The 26,166-nt window shown below is 45.3% G+C and overlaps 2 protein-coding genes across 2 annotated transcripts in view; one reads left to right on the top strand and one right to left on the bottom strand.

Moving 5' to 3' along the window:
- Nucleotides 1-26,166, top strand: part of LOC148143074 (uncharacterized) — a 312,271-nt gene that overhangs the window by 209,084 nt on the left and 77,021 nt on the right. The window lies entirely within an intron of this gene.
- Nucleotides 1-26,166, bottom strand: part of LOC148143075 (uncharacterized) — a 111,246-nt gene that overhangs the window by 58,393 nt on the left and 26,687 nt on the right. The window contains 3 exon segments of the mRNA XM_087975779.1: nucleotides 11,491-11,706; nucleotides 18,707-19,259; nucleotides 19,262-19,491. Of these exon segments, the coding sequence (XP_087831905.1) occupies nucleotides 11,491-11,706; nucleotides 18,707-19,259; nucleotides 19,262-19,491 (999 nt within the window).

Genomic DNA, 26,166 nt, shown 5'->3' with positions numbered 1-26,166 from the left:
ATTCTTTCCCAACACTCTGCCTCCCCCATTCTCCCTCTGTGGCCCCTCTCCCATTCTCTGTCCTGCCATCCTCTGTCCCACCCCCTCTGCTCCCCTGTCCATTCTGCCTCTTTTCTCCCCAGCCCACAAACCCACCCCCCCGTCCTTTCTCGTGCCTTGAGCCCTCTTTGGTCGCTGTATCAAGCCCTTCTAAGAAGAGAGTGAGAGAGAGAGAGACAAAATATATATGATGACTCTACCTGGGAGACCGGAGGGACGAGAAATGATTAATCTTTAAAAGTGAGAATTGCGAAAATGTTATATTTAGAAACATCGTTAAAGTCTGAAAGCACGTACATTTTTTTAAAAAGAGCTCCTGAAATCTTTCTGAAACTTGCAGTGAAATATGCGCAGTTAAGCTATAGCTCAGGACAGGCTGTAAGGGGTGAATGGCCTACACCTAGTCACGTGAAATTGGTCCCCCTTGTGAATTAGAGTTGTAAAGCACGGAAACAAAACCTTCAGTGCAGGCCGACCAGATATCCTAATTTGGCCGATATCCCTCTAAACCCTTCCATCCAGATGCCTTTTGAATGTTGTAATTGTACCAGCTACCACGACTTCCTCCGGCAGCTCATTCCAAACACACACCACCCTCTGTGTGAAAAGTCGCCGCTTCGGTCCCTCATAAATCTTCCCCCCCTCACCCTAAACCTATGCTTCTAGTTCTGGATTCGCCCCTTCCACTACCCTGAGGAAAAGGCATAAAAATGTTGAGCAGCCAGACAGAATGCAAAAGGAAAAAAATTGTGGATCGACCCTCTTTTTCTCCTATTGACATTTGGACACAACTGTCAGTAACAGCAGCATCTCTACGGAGCATACTGCGCATGCTTTACGGTGTCAGTAAGGCACTACGCATGTTTATCAGTGTCAACAAATCACTGCGCATGTTCCTTGCTGTCCGCGGAAAAGGCGCGCGACCTACTTTTGATGAACCAATAGGAAACCAAGAGGACCGGAAGATGACTGGTCCTCCCGTCAATCAGAGCCCCCATTGTCTAAATGCGGAAGTTGGACCATGAGCTTCTGAAGTTGCTGCTGCTCCTCTCAATGAAGATTGTGCTTCACTCTGGACTGCAACTTCCTTCCTCTGTCCAACTTCTGTAAGCACATAATTCTCTTTTCCGACTCCGTTTTTCCATTTATTTTTCATTCTTAAATTAAGGGGCGTGGGTTTCCTCCAAGTGCTCCGTAGTCATCCCACAATCCAAAGACGGAGAGATTAGGTGAATTGGCCATGCTAAATTGCCCATATTAATCAGGGATGTGTCGGTTAGGTGCATTAGTCAGGATAAATTGAGAGTAATAGAGTAAGGCAATGGATCTGGATGGGTTGCTCTTTGGAGGGTTGCTGTGGACTTGTTGGGCTGAAAGGCCTCTTTCCACACCTGCAGGGATTCTATAAATTGTTGACTTGTAGCAACTGAAAGGTAAGGAGGGGGCAGACTCGGGAAATATTGGTCCAGATCAATGTCTGAATTGGCAAAATACACAGGCAGGATGCTGGAAGAACACAGCAAGCCAGGCAGCGTCAGGAGGTGGACAAGTTGATGTTTTGGGTGTAAACCTTCTTCAGGACTGAGCGTGGGAGCTGCAGAACAAGTGGGTGCTGGGGGCAGGGTGGGGAAATGGGGACAGGTGAACACCTGGTTGGTCAATGGGAGGAAGGAATCTGGTTGGTGGCAGGGTGGGAGAGGGGATCGGGATGGGAAAGGAGGTTACTTGAAATTGGAGAACTCAATGTTGAGGTATTGTTCCTCCATTTTGCAGTTTTGTTTGTTGTGGCAATGGAGGAGGCCAAAGCTGATCATGTCAGAAAGGAAATGGGAAGGGGAATTAAAATGGGTGGTGACTGGGAGGTCCGGCCGGCCTCTGCGGACCCAGCTGCGATGCTCTGTGAAGTGTTCCCCAAGTTTACACTTGGTCTCCCCGATTGTAGAGAAGGCCACAATTGGCAAACACATGGCAAATACAGTACCACAATGTGAAGTTATAGCCTTTGCTGTGAAAAAAGTAGAAAGGAGGTGTATTGTTTAAGTGGTGATCTATTGGGGTGTGGTGAAAGTGAGAACTGCAGATGCTGGAGATCAGAGTCGGAAAGTGTAGCACTGGAAAAGCACAGCAGGTCAGGTAGAATCCGAGGAACAAGAGCCCTTCATCAGGAATGATGTGTGGATTTACAAAAGGGCCTCAGCGTCCTTCTACACCAGTCACTGCCAGTTGTCAATCAGGTGCAGCAAACCATCAGCAAGGCAAGTGGTATATTACCAAGAGGAATTGAGTTCAGAAGTGGGGATGTCTTCCTGCAGTTGGGGTGTCATTGAATATATTCAAGTCTGAGTTAATCTGATTTTTGAACAAGAAAGAAGGGATGTTTATCGGGGAAGGCAAGAAAATCCTTTTAAGACCAGTACAGAACAGTTACAGAGTCATACAGCATAGAAACAGATCCTTCAGTCCAAATAGACCATGCTGACTGTGTTCTCAAACTAAAGGAATCCCACCTGCCTGTGTTTGCCCCATATCTCTCTGAACCTTTCCTATTCATGTACCTATCCAAATGTCTTTTAAACATTGTAACTGTACCTGCATCCACCACTTCCTCTGGACATTCATTCCACACACAAATCACTCTCTTAAAAGTAAAAAGGTGCAACTCAAGTCTTTTTAACATTTTTCTTGTCTCACCTTCATAATTTGCTCATGAATCTTGAAGCCCCACCTGTCGGAAAGGATACCTGCTGTTCACCTCCTCTATCACCCTCATGATTTTAAAAACCTCTCCTGTGCTCCAGTGAAAAAGTCCCAGCCTATTAAACTAAATGTAGGGATATTCATATCCAGTTATGATCTGTTCAATGCTGGTGCAGGCTTCAAAGACCAAATGGCCGACAACTGCTCCCAATTCTGTGTCCAGGACAGAAATAGACCATAAGACTTAGGAGCAGAAATTAGGCTATTCAGCCCATCAGGTCTGCACATACCATTCAACCATGACTGATGGGGTTTCCTCAACCCCATTCTCCCACTTTCTCCCCGTAACCCTCAGTCCCCTTGATACTCAAGAACCTATCTATCCCCGTCTTAAATATCCTCAGTGACGTGGCCTCCACAGCCTTCTGTGGCAAAGAATTGCATAGATTCACCGGTCTCTGGCTGAAGGAGTTTCTTCTTATCTCCATTCTAAAAGGTCTTCCCTTTACTCTAAAGCTGTGCCCTCAGGTCCTAGTCTGTCCTCCCAATGGAAACATTTTCCCAACATCCACTCTGTCCAGGCCATTCAGTATTCTTTATGTTTCAATTAGATCACCCCTGAGTGTAGGCCTGTTAATCAGCATGAACCAGGCCCTTCAAGATGAGGTGCAGCAGGGATTAGATTTCGCGAAGTGAGAATGGAGGGAGAGTGGGTGGGATGGACATTTTCAGCTTTGAGGGAATAAGAGAGGAAAAAGAGTTCCCTATGAATTATAATTGATCGATGGATCATGGATTGGCAGATGGAGTTTAATTTGGAGAAATTAGTCAATCCAGGCAGGACAGACACAGTTAAGGGGAGTGTTGTAGAACAAAGAAACCGTAGAGTGCAGGTTCATATTTCCTTGAAAGTGGAGTCTCAGGCAGACAGGATAGTGAAGAGGGCATTTCATGTGCTTTCCTTTATTGGTCAGAGCATTGAGTATAGGAGTTGGGAGGTCATATTGCAGCTGTACAGGACATTGGGTAGGCCACTTTTGGAATACTGCATTCTGTTCTGGTCTCCCTGCTACAGGAAAGATGTTGTGAAACTTTGAATGGCGTCAGAAAAGATTTACAAGGCTTTTGCTAGATTTGGAGAGTTTGAACTACTGGGAGAGGCTGAATAGGCCAGGGATATTTTCCCTGGAGCATCGGAGGCTGAGGGGTGATCTTACAGATGTTTGTCAGGGGCATGAATAAGGTGAATATCCAAGGTGTTTTCCCCAGGGTAGAGAAGCCCAAAACTAGAAGGCATACGTTTGAGGTAAGAGGACAATGATTTAAAAGGGACCTGAGGGGCAACCTTTTCACTCAGAGGGTGTTGCATGTATGGAACGAACTGGCAGAGGAAGTGTGGAGACTGGTACAATTACAACATTTAAAGGCATCTGGATGTCTATCTGTTCTCAGCTTTGCTAGATTTCTGCTCAAGCTTTGACCCCCCTTTTACACCTTTTGGAACAGCAAAACAAGACCCAACCCACAATCTCCCAGCCTGTCAACCATCCAGACACAGAGTGTAGTCATAGCAGGGAATAAAACAAGAAAAATGAAACAAAATTACAAATTAATAGGTGATCATGCTTAATGCTTTGTTCATGAGGAAGTAAACCAGAAATAGGGCTCTCTCAGGATTCTTCTGGTGCCCGACTTAAGGAATTCTGTCTCCCTTACATCTAACTATTAGTACCCAGCTGTGATTTACAATATTGACACCAACCGAAATAAGGCATCTGTTCTCAAACAGACATAGAAATATACAGCATAGAAATAGACCTTTTTTCTCTATCATGCACATTCACATGTATAAGTCCATGGGGGAGAATTTGTACTTGCAGAATGGTATTTGCAGATCCATTCTATTTTGCTCAAAAAAAATGTACAGCCTGCAGGCAGTTGATCCATGTACTATTTCGTAAATTCCACTTTTAAAATAGAATCAGTCTGACTCAAGATTGAGATACAGGCCGATTCTGACCTCACACCTTAAATACATTGAGCTGAGATGTCACCTTTTGCTATAAAACCTTAAGTGCTCTTGAGAAGGTGACACACAAGAAGTTATGGGATTTAATGATACCTGCAACCCATTCTAAAAGTTGAAAGACTTAACAATTCAGGTTTGTTCAATATATCATTTCAGTGGCAGGTCACTGTAATGATTTTCCATAAATTCTGTCTTATGATCTTATTCTCCACAACCACCTGATGAAGGAGCAGCGCTCCAAATGCTAGTCCTTCCAAAAAATCCTATTGGACTCTAACCTGGTGTTGTGTGATTTTTAACTTTGTCCAAGTTAGGGTGGATTGGCCATGCTAAATTAGCTATAGTGCCCAGAGATGTGCAGGTTAGGTGCTTGAGTCAGAGGTAAATATAGAGCAACTGCAGGGAGGAGAATGGGTGTGAGTGGGTTACCCTTCGGAGGGCCAGCGAGAACTCATGGGGGTTCTCTGAAGGGAAGGGATTTTGACAAACTCATTTTTTGCTTCCCAAAATCAGACCTGCTCACTCTCAGCAGTTTCCCAATGTTGTGGAAGATATTAACTTTCAGGTGGAGTTATCCAAAATTCAGAGAGATGTCCGTCTTGATGTTTTTGCTTTTCTGTAAGATCCTGGATCAGTACCCTCAGGAGAATTAGTTAGAGTGGAGTGAGAACAGCAGGGGGGAAGAGAGAGAGAGAGAGAGAGATTTTTGTAGAATAACAAATCTGAATTTCTACCCTGGACTGACAGTGATGACTTCTGTAATCTCTCTTTACAGAGCATCTGAAGAGCTGAAGATGCAATATTCAAAATCAGCAGTGAAGGGCTTATGCCTGAAGCGTTGACTGCCCTGCTGCTCGGATGTTGCCTAACCTGCTGTGCTTTTCCAGAGCCACACGTTTTGACTCTCCAGTGTCTGCAGTCCTCACTTTGACATCAAAGTCTGACATTCATTCAATCCATCAGGATTGCAATGATTTTTGACTGTGATTTTGTGAGGAGCAAAACGTTTTGGTTCCTGTGGAGTATGTTTTCAGCATCACTAGGACTGGATGAGACCCTACTGTTGCAGCACATTGTGTGGAGTCTGAAACAGTCAAACGGCCTAGATAGAGGAATTCACGGTGGGGAGAGGCTCCACACATGTTTGTGTGCGGTAGGAGCTTTGGCTATGGAGAATCCCGAGGAATCCTGCCCATTGGAGAAACAATGGAAGTGTGGTGACTGTGCGAAAGGTTTCCGTTTCCCATCTTGCCCTGGAGACGCATCGGCGCAGTCACACAGGGGAGAGGCCGTTCCCCTGCAGTGAGTGCAGGAAAGCCTTCAGCCATTACTCCGACCTGCTGAGACACCAGCTGGACCACCCTGGGGGAGAGGCACTTCAGCTGCCCCGAGTGTGGGAAGGCCTTTAACAATACCTCCCACTTGCTGACCCGCTGGCGGGTCCAAACAGGGGAGAGGCCCTTCAGCTGCCCTGTATGTCGGAAAGCCTTCAGTAATTCTTCCTCCCTGCTGTGGCACAGGCGGGTCCACTCGGGGGAGAGGCCATTCACCTGCCCCAAGTGCGGGAAGGCCTTCAGCAATTCCTCTGACGTGCTGAAGCAAAAGTGGGTCCACGAAGAGGAGAGGCCCTTCTGCTGCCCTGAGTGCGGGAAGGAATTCATTCAGGTGGGCAATGTGCAGAGGCACCAGCAGGTCCATACCAGGGAGACGCCCTTCAGTTGCCCTGAGTGCAGGAAGGGCTTCACCCGCTCCTCCCACCTGTAGAGGCACCAGCGAGTTCACATGCTGTCGCAGGGTGATTGAAAGAGCGACGGCTGAGTGTCATTATCGACTGCACTATTAACCAAGTTCCGGGGATTCCCAGGTTCAAATCCTGCCGCTGCAGATGGCGGAATTAGAATTCGGTTAGAAATCTGGAGTTCCGAATCTAACGATGAAACAATTTTCAGGGGGATGGGCCTAGAGAAACTCCTATCTGATTCACTTACATCATTTTTGGGGAAGGATGCTGCCGTTGTGGGAATGGATTCACTCAGTTGTCCCAGCTGCATCCTTTACTCATCTGGCCTACACGTGACTCCAACCCAAAGTAATGTAGTTGACTACACTGCCCCAACCTGGCAAATGAGCAGGGAGAAACTTACTTGGATACAGGATATGGGTTGAAATTGCTGTGTGAGGAAATACTTCCTATAGGTTGAGGCTGTACTAAGGATCCAATTACAAAGGGACAACTCAGTGGTGAGCAATATTAAAGAAAGGTGCGGTGAGTACGTAGTGGAGTGTGTGTGCTTTGACCTTGAGCTGTTTTTTTTAAAATAACTATTTTTTGTACGCGATTTTCCTGGGGGGGATCTGAAGCTGTAACAGTGACAGTGGGCAGGCGAGGCAGGCAGCAGAAACCCCCACCGCGCCTGCTACGGACGGCTGGCCTGCACTTCCCTGCACAGTTTGCAAAATTACCAACCTATCAAAGAATACCCACAGTGTGGAATAGGCCATTCAGCCCAAAGACTCCACATCAACTCTCCCAAGGGTAATCCACCCACACTCATTTCCCTATTGCTCTACATTTACCCCTGACTAATGCACCTAACCTGCACATCCCTGGACACTATTGTGTCTGAATTACCCAAATGAGGAGTGACAGTAGGATAGATTGGGATGGGGCAGTGGTTGAAATCTTTTCTGTTTTTATTTTTAAAATGCTCCTGAGTCCCACAAATAAATGCAACCAGTAAAAGTACGCACATGCAATACTCCTCATTGTAGCTCCAACCCAGATTTGCATCTTCTGTTCCTCCTCCACCTTGGCTCCAGCACACTCTTCTTCCTTCCCTCACCTCATGGATGGTAAAGAAGGCATTTAGCACCATTGCCTTCACTGCTCACATCATTGAGTGTAGGAGTTCGGATATCATGTTGAGGTTGTACAGGATGTTGGTATGGCCACTTTCTGGGTACTGAGTATAGTTCTGGTGGCTCTGTGATAGGAAGAATACTAGTAGAGATGGTTCCGTAAAGATTTACCAGGATTTTGCCAGGACTGGAGGGTTTGAGGTATAAGGAAAGGTTGGGACTGTTTTCATTGGAGTGTTGGGGTTGAGGGGTGACCTTACTAAGATTTATAAAATCATGGAGAGTGGAGGTAAGGTGAATAGCAAAGAGCTCTTCCTTAAGACCATAAGACATAGGAGTGGAAGTAAGGCCATAAGTCCACTCCGCCATTTAATCATGGCTGATGGGCATTTCAAATCGATTTACCCGCACTCTCCCCATAGCTGTTAATTCCTTGCGATACCAAGAATTTATCAATCTCTGCCTTGAAGACATTTAATGTCCTGGTCTCCACTGCACTCCACGGCAATGAATTCCACAGGCCCACCACTCAGTCTGAAGAAATGTTCGTCACTTGCATTCTAAATTGACCCCCTCTAATTATCAGGCTGTGTCCATGGGTGCAAGTCTCCCCACCTAATGGAAAAAAACTTACCAGCATCCACTCTTTCTAAGCCATGCACTATCTTGTAAGTTTCTAATAGATCTCCCCTCGACCTTCTAAACTCTAATGAATATAATTCCAGGATCCTCAGCTGTTCATTGTATGTTAGGCCTACGATATCAGGGATCATCTTGTGAATCTCCGCTGGACATGCTCCAGTGCCACTGTGTCCTTCCTCAGGTGTGGAGCCCAAAATTGGACACCGTATTCTAAATGGGGCCGAACCAGAGCTTTATAAAGTCTCAGTAGCACATCGCTGCTTTTATATTCCAACCCTCTTGAGATAAATGGCAACATTACATTGCTTTCTTAACCACTGACTCAATCTGCAAGTCAACCTTTAGACCAACAGTCCCAGATCCCTTTGTACTTTGGCTTTATGAATTTTCTCATTGTTTAGAAAATAGTCCATGCCTGTTTCTTTTTTTCAAAGTGCAAGACCTCACATTTGCTTACATTGAATTTCATCAGCTATTTCCTGGACCACTCTCCTAAACTGTCCAAATCTTTCTGCAGCCTCCCCACCTCCTCAGAACTACCTGACTGTCTGCCTAACTTTGTAACATCAGCGAACTTTGTGGGAATACCCCCAGTCCCTTTATCCAGATCATTAACATCTAAAGTGAACAGCTGCAGCCCCAACACTGAGCCCTGCGGGACACCACTTGTCACCGGCTGCCATTCTGAAAAAGAACCTTTTATCCCAACTCTCTGCCTTCTGCCAGGCAGCCAATGCTCAATCCATGCCAGTAGCTCACCTCTAACACCATGGGCCCTCACCTTACTCAGCAGCCTTCCATGAGGCACCTTATCAAAGGCCTTTTGGAAATCTAGGTAGGTGACATCCACTGGGTTTTCCAAGTCTAACTTACTTGTTAACTCTTCAAAGAATTCTAACAGGTTTGTCAGGCACGACCTCCACTTACTAAATCCATGCTGACTTATTGTAATCCAACCATGCACTTCCAAGAATTTAGAAATCTCATCCTTTACGATGGATTCTAGAATTTTACCTACAACTGAGGTTAGGCTAATCGGCGTATAATTTTCCATCTTTTGTCTTGATCCTTTCTTGAACAAAGGACTTACGACAGTGATTTTTCAATTGCCTGGGACTTTCCCTGACTCCAGTGACTTTTGAAAGATTACAACCAACATCTCTGCGAATTCTTCAGCCACCTCCCGCAGAACGCCAGGATGTAGCCATCAGAACCAGGAGATTTCTCAATCTTTAGACCTTTTAGCTTTTCCAGCACTTTCTCTTTTGTAATGGCGACCATACTCAACTCTGTTCCTTACCTCCTTAATTGTTAGGATATTACTCATGTCTTCCACTGTGAAAACTGATACAAAGTATTTATCAATTTGGAGCAGTCCAATCTCTACGTTTGCCTCTTGTTTGTTTCTTATGTATTGCAAAAAAACTTTTACTATCATTTCTAACATTACTGGCCCGCTTACCTTCACATTTGATCCTCTCATTCCTTATTTCTCTTTGTTATCTTCTGTTTGTTTTTGTAGTCTTCCCAGGCATCTGATTTCCCAGTGGTCTTGGCCACTTTGTAGGTTCTCTTTTTTTTCATTGATACATTTCCTGACTTCCTTTGTCAGCCATGGCTATCTTCTTCACTGCCCTCCCCCCCCCCGATAATCTTTTTTTTTGGGGGGGGATGAACCTCTGTCCTGTGTCCTCAATTACACCCAGAAATTCCTGCCATTGTTACTCTACTATCTTCCCCACTAGGCTCTACTTCCAATAAATTTTTGTCCGTTCCTCTCTCATTGCCTTTGTAATTACCTTTCTTTAACTGTAACACCATTACATCCAATTTTGCCTTCTCTCTTTTAAACTGGACACTGAACTCGACCATATTATAATTGCTGCCTCCTAAGTGTTCCTTTGCTTTAAGATATTTTTATAAAGTCTGGCTCATTACATAGCACTACGAATTGAAATATGCTCAGTTAGGCCACAGTTGAGGACAGTGTGTAAGGGGCGAATGGCCTATTCCTAGTCTTGTGAAATTGGTTCTGGCTCTGTAGAAATAGAACCATTGAGTTGTACAGCACAAAAACAACCCTTCAGTATATGATGACCAGATAGCCTAAATTAATCTAGTCCTGTTTGACAGCACTTTGTCCATATCCCTCTAAAACTTCCTATTCATATACTTATCCAGATGCCTTTTAAATGTTGTATTTGTACCAGCCTCCACCATTTTTCCTGGCAGCTCATTCAGTTCACACACCAACCTATATGTGAAAAAGTTGCCCCTTGGGGCCCTTTTAAATCTTTCCCCTCTCACCCAAAAACTAATGCCCACTTGTACTGGACTCCTCCACCCCAGGGAAAAAACCTTATCTTTTTGTCCTATCCATGCCTGTCGTGATCTTATAAGCCTCCATAAGGTCACCCCTCAGCCTCTGGTGCTCCAGTGAAAACGGCCCCAGCCAATACAGCCTCTCCCTGGAGCTCAAATCCTCCAACCCTAGCAACATTCTTATAAATAATTTCTGAACTCTTTTAAGTTTCACAACATCCTTCTTGTTTAGTGAGTAATAGGCTGTGAACAATCTAATTTGTTTAGGTCGTAAGAGGGGGCTTTTCTTGAGGTGAACTAACTTTCACACTTTTTTTTCTAATCCATGGGACCCTTTTAAATTTTTTCCCTCTCACCCGAAACCTGTGCCCTCTAGTTTGGGATTCCCCTCCCCTGGGGAGGAGAAAAGCAAGGAGAATGAGAAGTGCAACCACAGGGAAAAGAAATTGTGGCTCCTGCCATTTTTATTCCAAATTGGCAATTGGACACAAAACCTGTCAATAACAACCGGCGCCCACCGCCATTGGTCAGATGGAGTAGGTGCGCTCTGATTGGACGGGGCGTGGATGACGCGCGTCACAGAAGGAGGAGACGGAAAGAAGAGAAAAACAAAGATGGCGGCGCGAGGCTGCGGTTTTCTCATCGACTCAGCGGGCGGTTTCTGACGGAGGGAGGGGGGGCAGACAGGCACCGTTTACCTCAGAAAATACCTTTAAAATACATTTCAAATTAAAGCCGGAACTTTTCAAACAAAAGGTGTGAAGAAAAGGAGACAGTCCCCGGTGGGGTTTATTGTTTATTTGTGTATAATTCCGGGGGCCCGGGAAGGGGGAGGTGACGGTTACCGGGTGAACGAGAAAACAAATTAAAAATGTCGGCGGTGGAGGAGAGAGAGCCGGCGCCCGCGGCTTCTTCGGCGGCGGGAGGTGGAGGAGCGGCGGCGGGGGGCAAAGTCCGGCGGAGCACAAGCTGGAGGAGAGGCTGCACTCGGTGCTGTGCTGGACCGTGAGCCTGGAGCTACCCGCGGCTTCACTCTACCAGGTACCGGGCTGGGCTGAGGGGGAACCCGGGGGATAAGGCGGATCGCCATTAGCCTGGAGCCACAATCACTCCCATTCCTAAAACAAACAAAATTTCTATTAGAATCACTATCTAATTCTCCATACACCTTCTATAATCCATGTAGGAGGGCAGGCTGTACCATCTGACTGAACTGTTCCGATGTTAAATTGTGTATAATGTATAGATACCTTTTTTTTTATAAAATATACAATGTTATTTAACACATTAGATATGAAATACTGTCATCATGGGATTTGCAGCACTTTACAGCGCTGTAGAAGGTCACAGGCAATATTGTGTACGAGAGCCTGTGTAAACCTTTATGGTTATGTTTTATAAATGTGATTTGAGGTAATTGTACGTAAAATGGGTAGGATTGTGTGTGTGTGTGTGTGGATGTAGGTATGTTATTTAGATCCTGGGGTTTTGTCTTACCCAGTGATGTGATGGAGGGAGGGGAGTGGGGGTACTAATTAATCATTCTACCAAATCCAGCATTTTGTTGAAGAGCTTCATTTCTTTGCGATTGTCATCTTTCAAAGAATCAACCGACCCAGTATTTAAATGGACATGTGCACATGTATAGTTGTGTATGAATGCTGGAAATCTCTTTTTTAAAAAAAAATCTTTATTTCCTGTTCATGCATGGCGAATTGGACGTGTTTGATTTCTTTTTCTTGCAAATGTTGTGAAAAGTAGTCTGATCATGTAAAAGTCGACCCTAGTTCTTCATAGACAACAGACCCATGTTTGTGAGACAGTGTGATGGCCGTCATGTTCCACTCCAGCTCTGCAGTCTGTCGGTTGTTCGGCTCTGTTCCTGTCTTCCAGTCCGTTGTCTGTGTGCTCCACTCAGTTTTCAGAATTACCATAAATTGTTTTGCTTTATTCATCAGTTGAGCTTCTGCTTATTATACGGTATGAATCTTGACAGGCATGAATTTCAGCCACTCAAGTAGTATCCAAGTAACAGTCGACCCCCTAAATTTAACCTTAAAAAGTAGTCAAAAATTTGACTATTACTTGAGTATATACGATATAAATGAATTAATGTTCATTGCTTCACGCTATTTTGCCTTATGAAAGGTTTCATAGGAACGCTCCACTTTTGGATCATGGGGAAAACCTGTATCAGTACAACACAGTCACAAGCCATTCTTATTTGGTTTAGGCACCCCTGTCAAGCCTGTGCCAATTCTTAATTCTCACTTGGACCTGCTATTTATTGCCCATGTGCGGTTTCTATCCTTCTGTTCATCTCGCGTTCATGTGTCTATCAAGATACACCTGAAACGTTGCTAAGATGCCTCCTTCCACCACCCATCAGCCCTCTGTGTGAAAAACCTTCCCCTCCACTTCTCCTGTAGACTGCCCTCCTCTTGCCTTGAACCTGTGCCCTTTTGTTGTTGTTCTTTTCACTCTGGGGAATAAAAAAACCTCTGAGTAACATAGAATCCCTCGTGTGAAAAAGACCATTCGGCGCAACATGTGCACACTGACCCTCTGAAGAGTAACTGACACAGACTTATTCACCTACTCCTATTACGCAACATTAGCCCTTGACTAAAGCACCCTCTCCCAGAGCATCCATGTCCTTCTGATAGCGTGGTGACCAGAACTGCATACAATATTCCGAATGTGGTTGAAATAAATAGTTGTTATGTAACTTGCCAACTCTCACACCCAGGAAAGGCAAGCGTCCTATGTGCCTTCTTGACCACCATACCCACCTCTGTTTCCACTTCCAGATCCCTCTGCATGCCAGGGCTCCTAAGAGTTCTGTCATTTATTGTACAGTTCTTGTATTTCTTTCTTCCTTGTGTCTGTATCCAGCTTCCCCCTAATTCTACTCCCTCTTCATCTCTTTGCCCACTCATCACCCCTCCACACATCAGCATATCATAAGACCATAGGAGCTGAAATTAGGCCATTCATCCCATTGAGTCAACTCCACCATTCAATCGTGGCTGTTAACTTTCTCAAGCCCATTCGTCCTGGAACCCTTGACCCCCTTGATACTCAAGAACATTTCTGTCTCCATCTTAAATCTGCTCAATGACCTGGCCTCCACAGCCTTCTGTGGCTGTGAATTCCATAGATACACCACTCTCTGGCTGAAGAAGGCTTTCCTTATCTCCCAACTAAAGGGTCTTCCTTTTCTTCTTAAGGCTGTACTCTCAGGTCCTACTTTGTCCTAACAATGGAAACATCTTCCCAACATCCACTCTGTCCAGGCCGTTCAATATCCTGTAGGTTTCAATTGTAACCCCCCTCATCTTTCTAAACTCCATATAGTCCCAGAGTCCTCAAAAGTTCCTCATATGTTAAACGTTTCATTCCTGGGACCATTCTCGTGAACCTCCTCTGAACACCCTCCTGGGCCAATACATCCTTGCTAATAGGAGGTCAAAACTGCTCACAATGCTGCAAATGTTGCCTGACCAGAGCCTTATAGAGTCTCAGAAGTACATCCCTGCTTTTGTATTCATGTCCTGTCAAAATAAATGCCATTATTGCATTTGCCTTCCTAACTACTGACTCAACCTGCAAGTTTACTTTGAGAAAATCCTGGACTTGAACTCCCAACTCTCTTTGCACTTCGGATTTCTGTATTTTCTTCCCATAATCCTTCTGATCCAACAGTGACTGTCTGGTGTCAGGGCAGCACTAGTGATTTCCTGACATGTGGATTGTATTTGGGGATACCAAGGAATGTCAGGAACTGCGAGTATCTCAGGAGCAGTCGTTATTCCTGGAAGAGGCAGACAGGAATGTGGTGTGGTCCTGTAAACTCCAGAACTTTGATAACTTCATGAGTCAGCAATAACGCTTTCTGGACCAAGAAACGAAAGGGCCAATGAGAAACTGCTACAAGGGAGTTAACAAATAACATACATTAACTATCGCTGGGAAGAAGGAGGCAAAACAATGAGCTGTTTCTTTGGACAGATGAGATAATGGTGTTTAATAACTGTGTGACAAAAGAACAATTAATTCTGCTTATAGAAGGAAGGCCTTGGTGTAGAGGGCATACAAGGAGCAGGAAAATCAACATTTCGGGCAAAAGCCATTCATCAGGAATCCTGTATTCCTGATGAAGGGCTTTTGCTCGAAACGTCAATTTTTCCTGCTCCTTGAATGCTGTCTGAACTGCTGTGCTTTTCCAGCACCACTCTAATCTCGACTCTGGTTTCCAGCATCTGCAGTCATTGTTTTTACCTTGGCGTAAAGGGGTTAATTGCAGGACAGGCTGTTTCAAACAGGTGGAAAACCCTCAAGGATAAGAAGGTAAGCTACAGACCTGAGGTCTCCAGAAGTGTGGGGAGATGGTGTTAGAATCTAAAGAAACGTTACACCACAAATCTGAAAGTGACGGAACTCCACCAGAATTCAACTCCAGAACGTTTCAGCTGCAGTTCTTGGAAGAACAACCCTGCATCAAACCCCTGTAAACTTCCAGAGATGGGCACTGTTGGTAGAAACAATGTTAAATTCCGCCATCATTTGGGTGATAGCCAAGATTTGGGGGGTGAGGGTGAACTTGCTTACTTGAGGGGTTTTATATTTTGGTTCCTACCTACAATAAAGTGTAAATTATGATTCAACAGTTGGTTGTCTGTGCAGTTTCTGAGTCAGTATTCAAATTAAAGCGATTCACCCACAATCAGAGTGAGAGGCTAGGATTAATAATGACTCCTTTGCATTCAGCAGGACGGCACGTCAATACTGTTATAAAGCGAATGCTGAATCCCCTCCCCTCTGAGATCTCAAACCGAAACACCAAAAGAGGAGCGCATTGCCCTATAATCAGAAAATTAGTGTGAAAAGTGGTGTCGTCTGCTCTAGTCTTAAAAACAAAAATAAATCTCTGACTCTTTAAAAATCAACAAAAAGCAATTTACATATCCAACTTGAATGGTGAACAACTGAACTAAACTATTAACAAACCTAATAAATCCCTTCGAACTACTGACGATTCTGGCATGAAACAGGATTTTTGTCATATGCTGTTCCAGTAAATACAAGACCCACTAAAACAAGAAGAAATAGAATTTAGTCTCTCAGATTACATCTTCCAGAATATTCTAAGCATCCTTCTATTGAATCTTTTGTCAGGAATGCCTCCTGCAATTCCTGCTCTTCTGGTTTTTTTGTAAATGATGCTGTCTCATTCACAGCTGACTGTCAGAGCTGATGTCTCTCTCTAGTGCTGAGGACTCTTAGCTCTAGCAATGGGGAGTTAGCTCTGGGGTTCTGTCCAACTGTCCCCTTCTTTTATACCCTTGATGCCATATTGAGTTTTTACAATAGGATTGGTCCTCTGTTGTCAAAACCATCAGATTTAAATTTAATAGATATTGGTAGCCAAAGGACCGGATTTAAATTGATTGGCTAAATTGAAAAGTCATTATCTTGGCCTGTTAACTGTACAACCTTGTGATAGAAATGTTTCTGTTTGTGTGCTCTCTGTTGTGATGATGTTACTCCTTTAAGAAGATTATGTCATCTTGATTTTTTTTTTCCCAAGAGGGGTTGTAAAAGGCAGAGGGTCCGATTCGACTGGGCTAAGGGACTTCACTAATGGCCAACAGATGTTGGCAAAGGCAACAATCGGAAAAAGGTTTGAGATTTTTTTTTCTGAAACACTTCTACAGCGAAACGGTCTGTAAGGTCACCCCCCAGCATCTGACCCTCCAAGGAAAATAGACTGGGGCTATTTCAGCCTCTTGCAACAGCTCAAACCCTCCAACCCTGGCAGTATCTTTGTAAATCTTTTCAGAACCCTTTCAGGTTTCACAACTTGTTACAAACATGTCGACTAATTCAGAGAAGCCTCTCAATTACAGCTGTAAATAGAGAAAGTGTGTTTAATCATGAGTCATGAATAAAGGCTGTATTAATCTTTTATTGTGAAGTTTTACTCCTACATCTCCAAACAGAGCATACAAACCTGGTCAGAGGGGAGTGATTGAAAAAATATGTGGGGCAAAAATTTTAGAGTGTGGCTTGTGTATGGAATGAGCTGCCAGTGGAAGTGGTTGAGGTAGGTACATTAACAACATTTAAAAGACATTTGGTCAAACACATGGAGAGGAAAGGCTTAGAAGGATAGTGGCCATGTGCAGGGAAATGGGGTTACTGTTGATGGACATTTTGGTCGACATGGACCAGTTTGGGCCTATGGGCCTGTCTCCGTGGAGTAGCACTGACTCGTGTCTCTTTGTCTCTCCAACAGTTTTCAGTTTTCAGATGAGCATCTCACTTAGTCACACAGAATAAAATCCGATCTCATTAGTCAACTCTGATGTGGAAGTGCTGGTGTTGGATTGGGCTGGACAAGGTCAGAAGTCAAATGGCACCAGGTTAGAGTCCAACAGGTTTATTTGAACTCAAGATTTCAGAGCACTGCTCCTTTGTCAGTGAAGTGATGAAGAAGCAGCATTGAAGAAGGAGCAATGCTCCTAAAGCTTGTAATTTCAAATAAACCTGTTGGTCTGTAACCTGGTGTTGTGTGATTTCTGATATCTTCAGCTGTGGGTTTGTGTCGACCTTAATGGGATATTTTGTCCAACTCGGCATTTTTAAACAGTATCACTTGGAGGGATTCATTTGAAACCTTTCAAGAGGTGAGTTCAACAAGACTGAACTATTTAAAGTTACTTGGACTCAATTTTAAAACTTACATCAGGACCGGTAGACAGAGGTGTACAGCACAGAAACAGACCCTTCGGTCCAACTCATCGACGCTGACAAGACATCCTAAACTAATTTGGTTCCATTTGTCAGTATTTGGCCCATTATCTTTCTGAACCCTTCCTGTTCATGTCCGAAACCAGATGCCTTCTCAGTGGTATAATTGTACCAGCCTCCACTTTCTCTGGAAACTCATTCCATACATGCACTACCCTCTGCGTGAAAACATTGCCCCTTACGTCCCTTTTAAATCTCTCACCCAGCCAAATAGCCTCTCCCTGCAGCTCAAACCCTCCAACCCCCGGCAACATCCTGGTAAATTGTTTCTGATACAGAAGTCAATGTTTTGGGAAGAACCCTTCTTCAGTCCTGAAGGAGGGTTAATACCCGAAATGCTAACTTCACCTCCTAATGCTACCTGGCTTGCTGCGTTCTCCCAGCCTCCTGCTTGCCTACTTTGGATTCCAGCAACCGCAATTATTTTTTGTTTCTAACAAATGGTGGAGCAGACTCAATGGGCTGAATGGCCTCATGTCTGCTCCAGTGGTCTTAGGTTTCTGCGGATTCTTAGGAACGTGCAGTCCCAGACTCTGAGTAATGTCGCCCACTGGAAGCAAAGTTTATGGAATCACAGAATCCCTACAGAATGTAAACAGGCCTTTTGGACCAACAAGGCAACACCAACCCTCCGTACAGTTACCCACCCAGACCTATTCTCTTAACCCTATTACTTTACATTTACTTGGAGAAAGTGAGGACTGCAGATGCTGGAGATCAGAGTCAAGAATGTGGTGCTGGAAAAGCACAGCTGATCAGGCAGCATCCGAAGTCCAGGAGAATCCTGATGAAGGACTTATGCCCAAAACGTCGATTCTCCTGCACCTCAGATGCTGCCTGACCTGCTATGCTTTTCCAGCACCACACTTTTGACCAGTCTACATTTACCCCTGACTACTGCACCACACTTACACATCCCTGAACACTATGGACAATTTAGCTTGGCTAACTCACCCTAACTTGTACATCTTTGTACTGTGGGAGCAAAAGCAGAACACCCAAGGAAACCCATGCAGACACGGGAGAATCAAACAGTAGATTCAAACCCGAATCCATGGCTCTATGAGGCAGCTGTGCTAACCACTGAGCCACCATGTCGCCCCGAGCCACTTTAGAGTTGCACTTGGGGGTGTGAGGCAGTGTGCAGTCCAGAAATTTTTTTAAAAGCCCACCAACTTTCCCACTGCACCCATTGTCAGAGTGGGGCACAAGGTTTAATCCACAGTAGCGTCACTGGCAGTATCCGATTGTTGGGAGTACTGGTGCCCCCGCTGGTGTCTTCACAAGTTGCTGGAAAATGTGAACCTCTTGCCACACTCACGGCAGCTGAATGGCCTCTCCCCTCTATGGACTCGCTGGTGGGTCAGCAGAGCAGGAGAATTGCTGAAGCCCTTCCTGCACTCAGGACAGCAGAACGGCCACTCTCCCATGTGGACCCACTGGTGGGTCAGTAGGTGGGAGGACCGGTTAAAGCGTTTCTCGCACTCTGGGCAGGAGAACGGCTTCTCCCCGGTGTGGACCCGCTGATGCCTCAGCAGGTGGGAGGAATTGCTGAAAGCCTTCCCGCACTCGCGACAGCTGAAGGGCCTCTCCCCCGTGTGGACCCACTGGTGGGCCACGAGGTTAGAGGAGACCGCAAAGCCCTTCCCGCACACTGAGCAGGAGAATGGCTTCTCCCCGGTATGGACCCGCCGGTGGGTCAGCAGTTGGGAGGGCTGGGGAAAATTCTTCCCACACTCAGGGCAGGCAAATGGCCTCTCCCCAGTGTGGACCCGCTGGTGTGTCAGCAGGGAGGAGGAACTGCTGAAGCCCTTCCCACATTCAGGGCAGGGGAACGGCTTCTTGCCTGTGTGGACCACTGGTGCCTCAGCAGGGCAGAGGAATCGCTAAAGGCCTTCCCGCACTCGGGGCAACTGAATGGCCGCTCCCCCGTGTGGACCCGCTGGTGCTTCAGCAGGTCAGAGGATTTGCTGAAGGCCTTCCCACAATCAGAGCAGGGGAAGGGCCTCTCCCCGGTGTGGACACGCTGATGCGCCAGCAAGTGGGAGGAGTGGGTGAAGGTGTTCCCGCACTCGGGGCAGGTGAATGGTCTCTCCCCAGTGTGGACTCGGCGGTGGTCCAGCAGGTGGCAAGAGCGGATAAATCCCTTCCCACACTCTGGGCAGGAGAACGGCCTCTCCCTGGTGTGACTGCGCTGATGAATATCCAGGGCAAATGGGACACTGAAGCCTTTCCCGCAGTCACCACACTTCCACGGTTTCTCCATGGGGCGAGATTCCTCTGGTTTCTCCATGGCCAAAGCTTCAGCTGCATGTACAAACGCATGTACAAACCCTCCCTGCCGTGAATTCCTCTTTCCAGGCTGTATAATTGTGACAGGCTGCACATTCAATGCGCTGCCACAGTAGCGTCTCTCATCCAGCTCCACTGATGCTGAAAGTGTACTGAAACAGAAACCAAAGAATTTTGCTCCTTCTCACAGAATCATAGTCAAAAATCGTTACAGTCCCAATGGATTGATTGACTGTCTGTCATTGACATGAAAATGAGGACTGCAGACGCTGGAGAGTCAGTCAAAATGTGTGGTGCTGGAAATACACAGCAGGTCAGGCACCATCCAAGGAGCAGGAGAGTTGCTGTTTCGGGCATAAGCCCTTCAACTACTGAATTTGAAACTTCAGTCTTCAAATCTTCAAATGCACTGGAAAAACAGATTATGAAAGTCATCACTGTCAGTCAGGGTAGAAATTCAGAACAAACAATTCTACTTTATGCGGAACATTCTTTTCTTTTGTAATTCCATGAAATTGAAAGCACCATTACCCTACTCTGATTGCTCTACATTTACACCTGATTAATGCATCTAACCTACACATCCTGGACACTATGGACAATTTAACATGGTTAATTCACCCAAACCTGCACATCTTTGGATAGTGGGAAGAAACAGGTGCACTGGAAGAAATCCGCCACAAACACCATTCGGAGAATGTCAATACCCACACAGACAACGGCTCTGAGGCTGGAATTGCATCTGGCTCTCTGGTGCCGTGAGGCAGCATCACTAACCACAGACACTGCGTACCTTCCTTTTCCAGTCCGCCACCAAGTCACTCAGCTTGAGCTCAAGCAAAGCACTACGTTTAATTTTCGCTTCACACACACTGAACTTTCGGCCCGTCCCCACTTCCCCTACAGGAAATGCAAACAGCTGGGGGGTTGCCACATCGAATCCCTACAGTGCGGAATGAGGCCATTTGGCCCAACAACTCTCCATTTACCTCCGACTAATATACCTAACCCACACATCCCTGAACACTATGGGGCAATTTAGCATGGCCAATTCATCCTAACCTGTACATCTTTGGACTGTGGGAGGAAACCGGAGCCTCTCGATGAAACCCACACAGCCACGGGGAGGACAATGTGTGGAGTTTGCACAGTCACCTGAAGCTGGAGTCAAATCCTTGTCCCTGGTGCTGTGAGGCAGCAGTGCTAACCACTGAGCCACGTGCTGCCCGTGTGTGCTGAAAGAGATGCAATGTGGAACTTTATTGACTGTACCGCACAGTGGATTGTTGAGTCTCAAAGGATCTGGAAAGAGGTAGCCAGCATTTAGGAGCGCATTGCGACAGATGCTGGAATCATTCCTGAAAACAACAAATGCTGAAGATCACAGCTGGTCAGGCAGCGTCCACATAGAGAGAGCAAGCTAACATTTCAGGTCTTCTTTGAGATTTATAAAATCTTGCTGGATACAGAGAAGGTGAATGTCAGGAGTCATTTCCCTGGAATGAGGGATTTCAAGACTAGCGGACATATTTTTAAGGTGAGAACAGAAAGATTTCAAAAGAAAATAAGGGGCAACATTTTTACACAGAGTGCTTCACGTGTGGAATGAATTTCCAGAGGAAGTGGTAGATGCGCTTACAGTCACAACATTTAAATGACATTTGGATAAGTACATGAATAAGAAATATTTAGAGGGATATTGGGCCAAGCACATGTAGGTGGGACTAGTTTAGTATGGGATTATGGTCAACATGGACTGGTTGGACCGAAGGATCTGTTTCCGTGCTGCGTGACTCTGACTGGATACAGTGGATGTGGGGAAGATGTTTCCACCAGTAGGAGAAACGAGGACCAGAGGACACAGGCTCAGGGTGAAGGAATGCCCTGCAGAACTGGGATGAGGAGGAATTTCTGCAGCCAGAGGATGGTGAATCTGTGGATCTCATTGCTGCAGAGCGCTGTGGAGGCCAAGTCATTGAGGGCATTTAAGACAGGGATAGATAGGTCTTTGATAAGTAAGGGGATCAAGGGTTACGAGGAGAAGGCAACAGAATGGGGTTGAGAAACATATCGGCCATGATCGACTGGTGGAGCAGACTCAATGGGCCAAATGGCCTCATTCTGCTCCTGTATATTGTAGTCTTAAAACTGGGCAGATGACTGAAGTGGTTTTCATGAACAATTTCAGAGTCCTGAAGTAAAGTCGTAGAGGTGTACAGCACGGAAACAGACCCTTTAGTCCAACTCGTCCATGCCGACCAGTTATCCTAACCTAATCTCGTCCCATTTGCCAGGACTTGGCCACTATCGCTCTAAACCCTTCCTATTCATATACCCACCCAGATGCCTTTTAAATACCGTAATTGTACCATCCTCCATCACTTACTCTGACACTCGTTCCATACATGCACCACCCTCTGCATGAAACACTTATCCCTGAGGTGCCTTTTAAAATCTTTCCGCTCTCACTCTAAACCTATGCCCTCCAGTTCTGGACTCCACAACCCAGGGAAAAGACCTTGTCTGTTTATAAAATCATGAGGATTATGGATAGAATAAACGTGTGGAAGCTCACACCCCCCCCCCAACCTCAAAAGCTTCCTCACTGTTCTATCTACCTGCGACTCTACTGTCAAGAAGCTATGAACCTGCACTCCAAGGTTTCTTTGATCAGCAACACTCCCTCGGACCTTACCTGATTTGCTTTTCCAAATGTAGTACCTCACATTTATCTAAATTAAACTCCATCTGCCATTCCTTAGCCCATTGGCCCATCGGATCAAGATCCCATTGTCATCTGAGGTAACCTTACTCGCTGTCCACTACACCTCCAATTTTGGTGTCATCTGCAAACTTACTAACTTTCCCTCTTATGCTCACATCCAAATCATTCAAATGAATGATGAAAAGTAGTGGGACCAGCACCAATCCTTGTGGCACAACACTGGTCACAGGCCTCCAGTCTAAAAATCAACCCTTCACCACCACCCTCTGTCTTCTACCTTCAAGCCAGATTTGTATCCAAATGGCTAGTTCTCCCTGTATTTCTCGAGATCTAACCTTGCTAACCAGTCTCTCATGAGAAACCTTGTTGAATGCCTTTCTGAAGTTCATGGAGGTCACGTCGACTGCTCTGCCCTCGTCAATCCCTTGTTGCTTCTTCACAAAATTCAATCAAGTTCGTGAGACATGATTTCTCACGCACAAAGCCATGCTGACTATCCCTAAATCAGTCCTTGCCTTTCCAAATACATGAAAATCCTGTCCCTCAGGATTCCCTCCAACAACTTGCCCTCCGGCAATGTCAGGCTCACTGGTTGATAGTTCCCTGGCTTTTCCTTGCAATCTTTCCTAAATATTGGTACCACATTAGACAACCTCCAGTCTTTCATCACCTCACTTGTGACTATCGATGGTACAAATACCTCAGCAAGGGACCCAGCAATCACTTCTCTAGCTTCCCACAGAGTTCTAGGGTACAACTGATCATGTTCTGGGGATTTATCCACTTGCATGCATTTCAAGACATCCAGCACCACCTCCTTTGTAGTATGGACATTTTTACATTTTTCAAGATATCATCATCTGTTTCCATACGTTCTATTTCTTCCATGTCCTTCCCTACAGTAAACACTGATGCAAAATACTTGTTTATTATTTCCCCCAACTCCTGCAGCTCCACACATAGACTGTCTTGCTGATCTTTGAGGGGCCCTGTTCTCTCCCTAGTTACCCTTTTCTCCTTAATGTATTTATAAAAACCCTTTGGATTTTCCTTAACTCTACTTGTCGAAGCTATCTCATGTTCCCTTTTTGCCCTCCTGAGTTTACTCTTAAGTATACTCCAACTGCTTTTATACTGTCAGGATTCACTCGATCTCTCCTGTCTTTACTTGTCATATGCTTCCCTCTTTTTCTGAACCAAAAGCTCAATTCCTCTCGTCATTCAGCATTCACTACACCTACCAGCCTCCCCTTTCACCCTAGGTTCTAGATGAGAGTGGTGCTGGAAAAACAGCAGTTCAGGCAGCATCCGAGGAGCAGGAAAATCGATGTTTTGGGCAAAAGCCCTTCATCTAATCTAGAATCTGGTTTCCAGCATCTGCAGTCCTTGTTTTTACCTAGTTTTTCCCCTTTCACCCTAACAGGAATATACTGTCTCTGGACTCTCAGTTTCTTATTTTTGAAGGCTTCCCATTTTCTAGCCATCCCTTTACCTGCAAACATCTGCTCCCAGTTAGCTTTTGGAAGATCTTGCCTAATACAAAGTTAGCCATCCTCCAATTTGGATCTGGTCTATACTTTATCATCACTCTTTTATAGCTCATAGAATTATGGTCACTGTCCCCAAAGTGCTCCTCCACTGACAGCTCAGTCACCTTCCCTGCCTTATTTCCCAAGAGTAGGTCACGGTTTGCACCTTCATGAGTCAGAACATCCACTTACTGAATCAGAAAATTTTCTTGTACACATTTAAATTCCTCCTTAACTCTACTTGTCGAAGCTATCTCATGTTCCCTTTTTGCCCTCCTGAGTTTACTCTTAAGTTTACTCCAACTGCCTTTGTACTGCCTTTAAACACTATGGCAGTCCCAGTCTATGTTGGGAAAGTTAAAATCCCTGACCATAACCACCCTATTATTATTACAGATAACTGAAATCTCCTTACATTTTTTTTCTCAATTTCCCTCTGACTATTAGGGAGTCTGTAATAAAATCCCAATAAGGTGATCATCCCTTTTCTTATTTCTCAGTTCCACCCAAATAAGCTTCCTGCATGTATTCCCAGGAATATCCTCCCTAAGCACAGTAATATATCCCTTATCATAAAAGCCACTCTTCCTCCTCTCCTGCCCCCTTTTCTATCCTTCCAATACCATGTGTGTTCTAGAACATTAAGCTGCCAGTGCTGTCCATCCTTGAGCCATGTTTCTGTAACTGCCATGATATCTCAGTCCCAAGTTCCTAACCATCATCTGCCTTCCCTGTTTGGCCTCTTGCAATTGAAATAAATGCAGTTTAATTTACCAGTCCTACCTTGTTCTCTGCTTTGTTACTTCCTGCTCTGATTGTTTAACTCAGTCCCTTTCCCAACTGGACCAGTCACAGACTGATCTCTTTCCTCACTATTTCTCTGGGTCCCAGCAATCCGTGCCCCCCACCCACCCCTACCTTACTAGTTTAAATCCTCCTGAGCAGCTCTCGCAAATCTCCCAGCAATATATTAGTCCCCTTCCAATTCGGGTGCGATCCATCCTTCTTGTACAGGTCTTTTCTACCCCAGAAGAGATTCCAATAGTCACATTTTTGGATCCTTTCTCCCATGCACCAGTTCCTCAGCCTCGCATTCATCTGCCCTGTCCACCTATTCTCACCCTCACTAGCAACATTCCCCATTAAATGGTTAAGTCCTGGATTGCTTTCCTAAAATGCAACACCTCACGTTCGTCTAAATTAAACTCCATCTGCCAATCCTCGGTCCATTATCCCATCCAATCGATTATAATTTATAGCAAACTCTCTTTCCTCTCTTATTCCCTAAAAGCTGAAAATATCCATCCCACACACACTCCTTTTATTCTCATTTTACTGAACCTAATCCCTGCTCTGCCTCATCCTGAAAAGTCTGGTTCATGCTGATTAACAGGCCTACACTCAGGGGGGGGAATTTAATCGAAACATAAGAATGCTGAATGGCTTGGACAGAGTGCATGTTGGGGGAGATGTTTTCAGTGGTAGGAGAGATGGGGACTTGAGGGCACAGCCTTCGAGTAAACGGAAGATCTTTTCGAACGGAGATAAGGAGAAACTTCTTCAGCCAGACAGTGGCGAATCTATGAAATTTACTGCCACAGAAAGCTGCGGTAGCCAAGTCACTGAGTATATTTAAGACTGAAACAGATGATGGGTTCTTGAGTATCAAGGGGAGAAAGCTGGAGAATGGGGTTGAGAAATTTATCAGCCATGATTGAATGGTGGAGCAGACCCAGTGGGCTGATTGGCCTAATTTCTGCTCCTGTGTCTTATAGGCTCTTGCTGTTCTGGACACAGTGAGAGAAACTTGGGAGCAGGAGTAGGCCATTTGGTCTTTCAAGCCTGCACCAGCATTCAACAGATCATGACTGGATATTAATCTACCTACATCTAGGTCGATAAACTGGGATTTTTTTTTTCCACTGGAGCATAGAGGTGACCTCACAGAGGATTATAAAATCACGAAGGATAGAGGTGTCCTTTCGCTCAGATGTGAGCTTCAAGATTAGGGAGCACATTTTTGAGACGAGAGGAGAAAGATTTTAAAAACACATCAGAAGCACCCTTTTTTAAGAGAGTAGTTTGTGTGTGGAATGAATGTCCAGAGAAAGTCGAGAGGTCAGATCAGTTTTCCTTCGTGTGAATCAAGGAAAGCGATGGGATCAGACGTAGGACCAGGCTGTGCACTCAGAGCATGTGCAGACCAACTGGCAGAGGTC

The sequence above is a fragment of the Chiloscyllium plagiosum genome, unplaced genomic scaffold (genome assembly GCF_037043375.1).
Source record: "Chiloscyllium plagiosum isolate Xiang-an unplaced genomic scaffold, Cpla_swu_hap1 HiC_scaffold_27, whole genome shotgun sequence".
NCBI lineage: Eukaryota > Metazoa > Chordata > Chondrichthyes > Orectolobiformes > Hemiscylliidae > Chiloscyllium > Chiloscyllium plagiosum.
The sequence above is the reverse complement of the archived record's forward strand: the minus strand, read 5'-3'. Positions and strand labels throughout refer to the sequence as shown.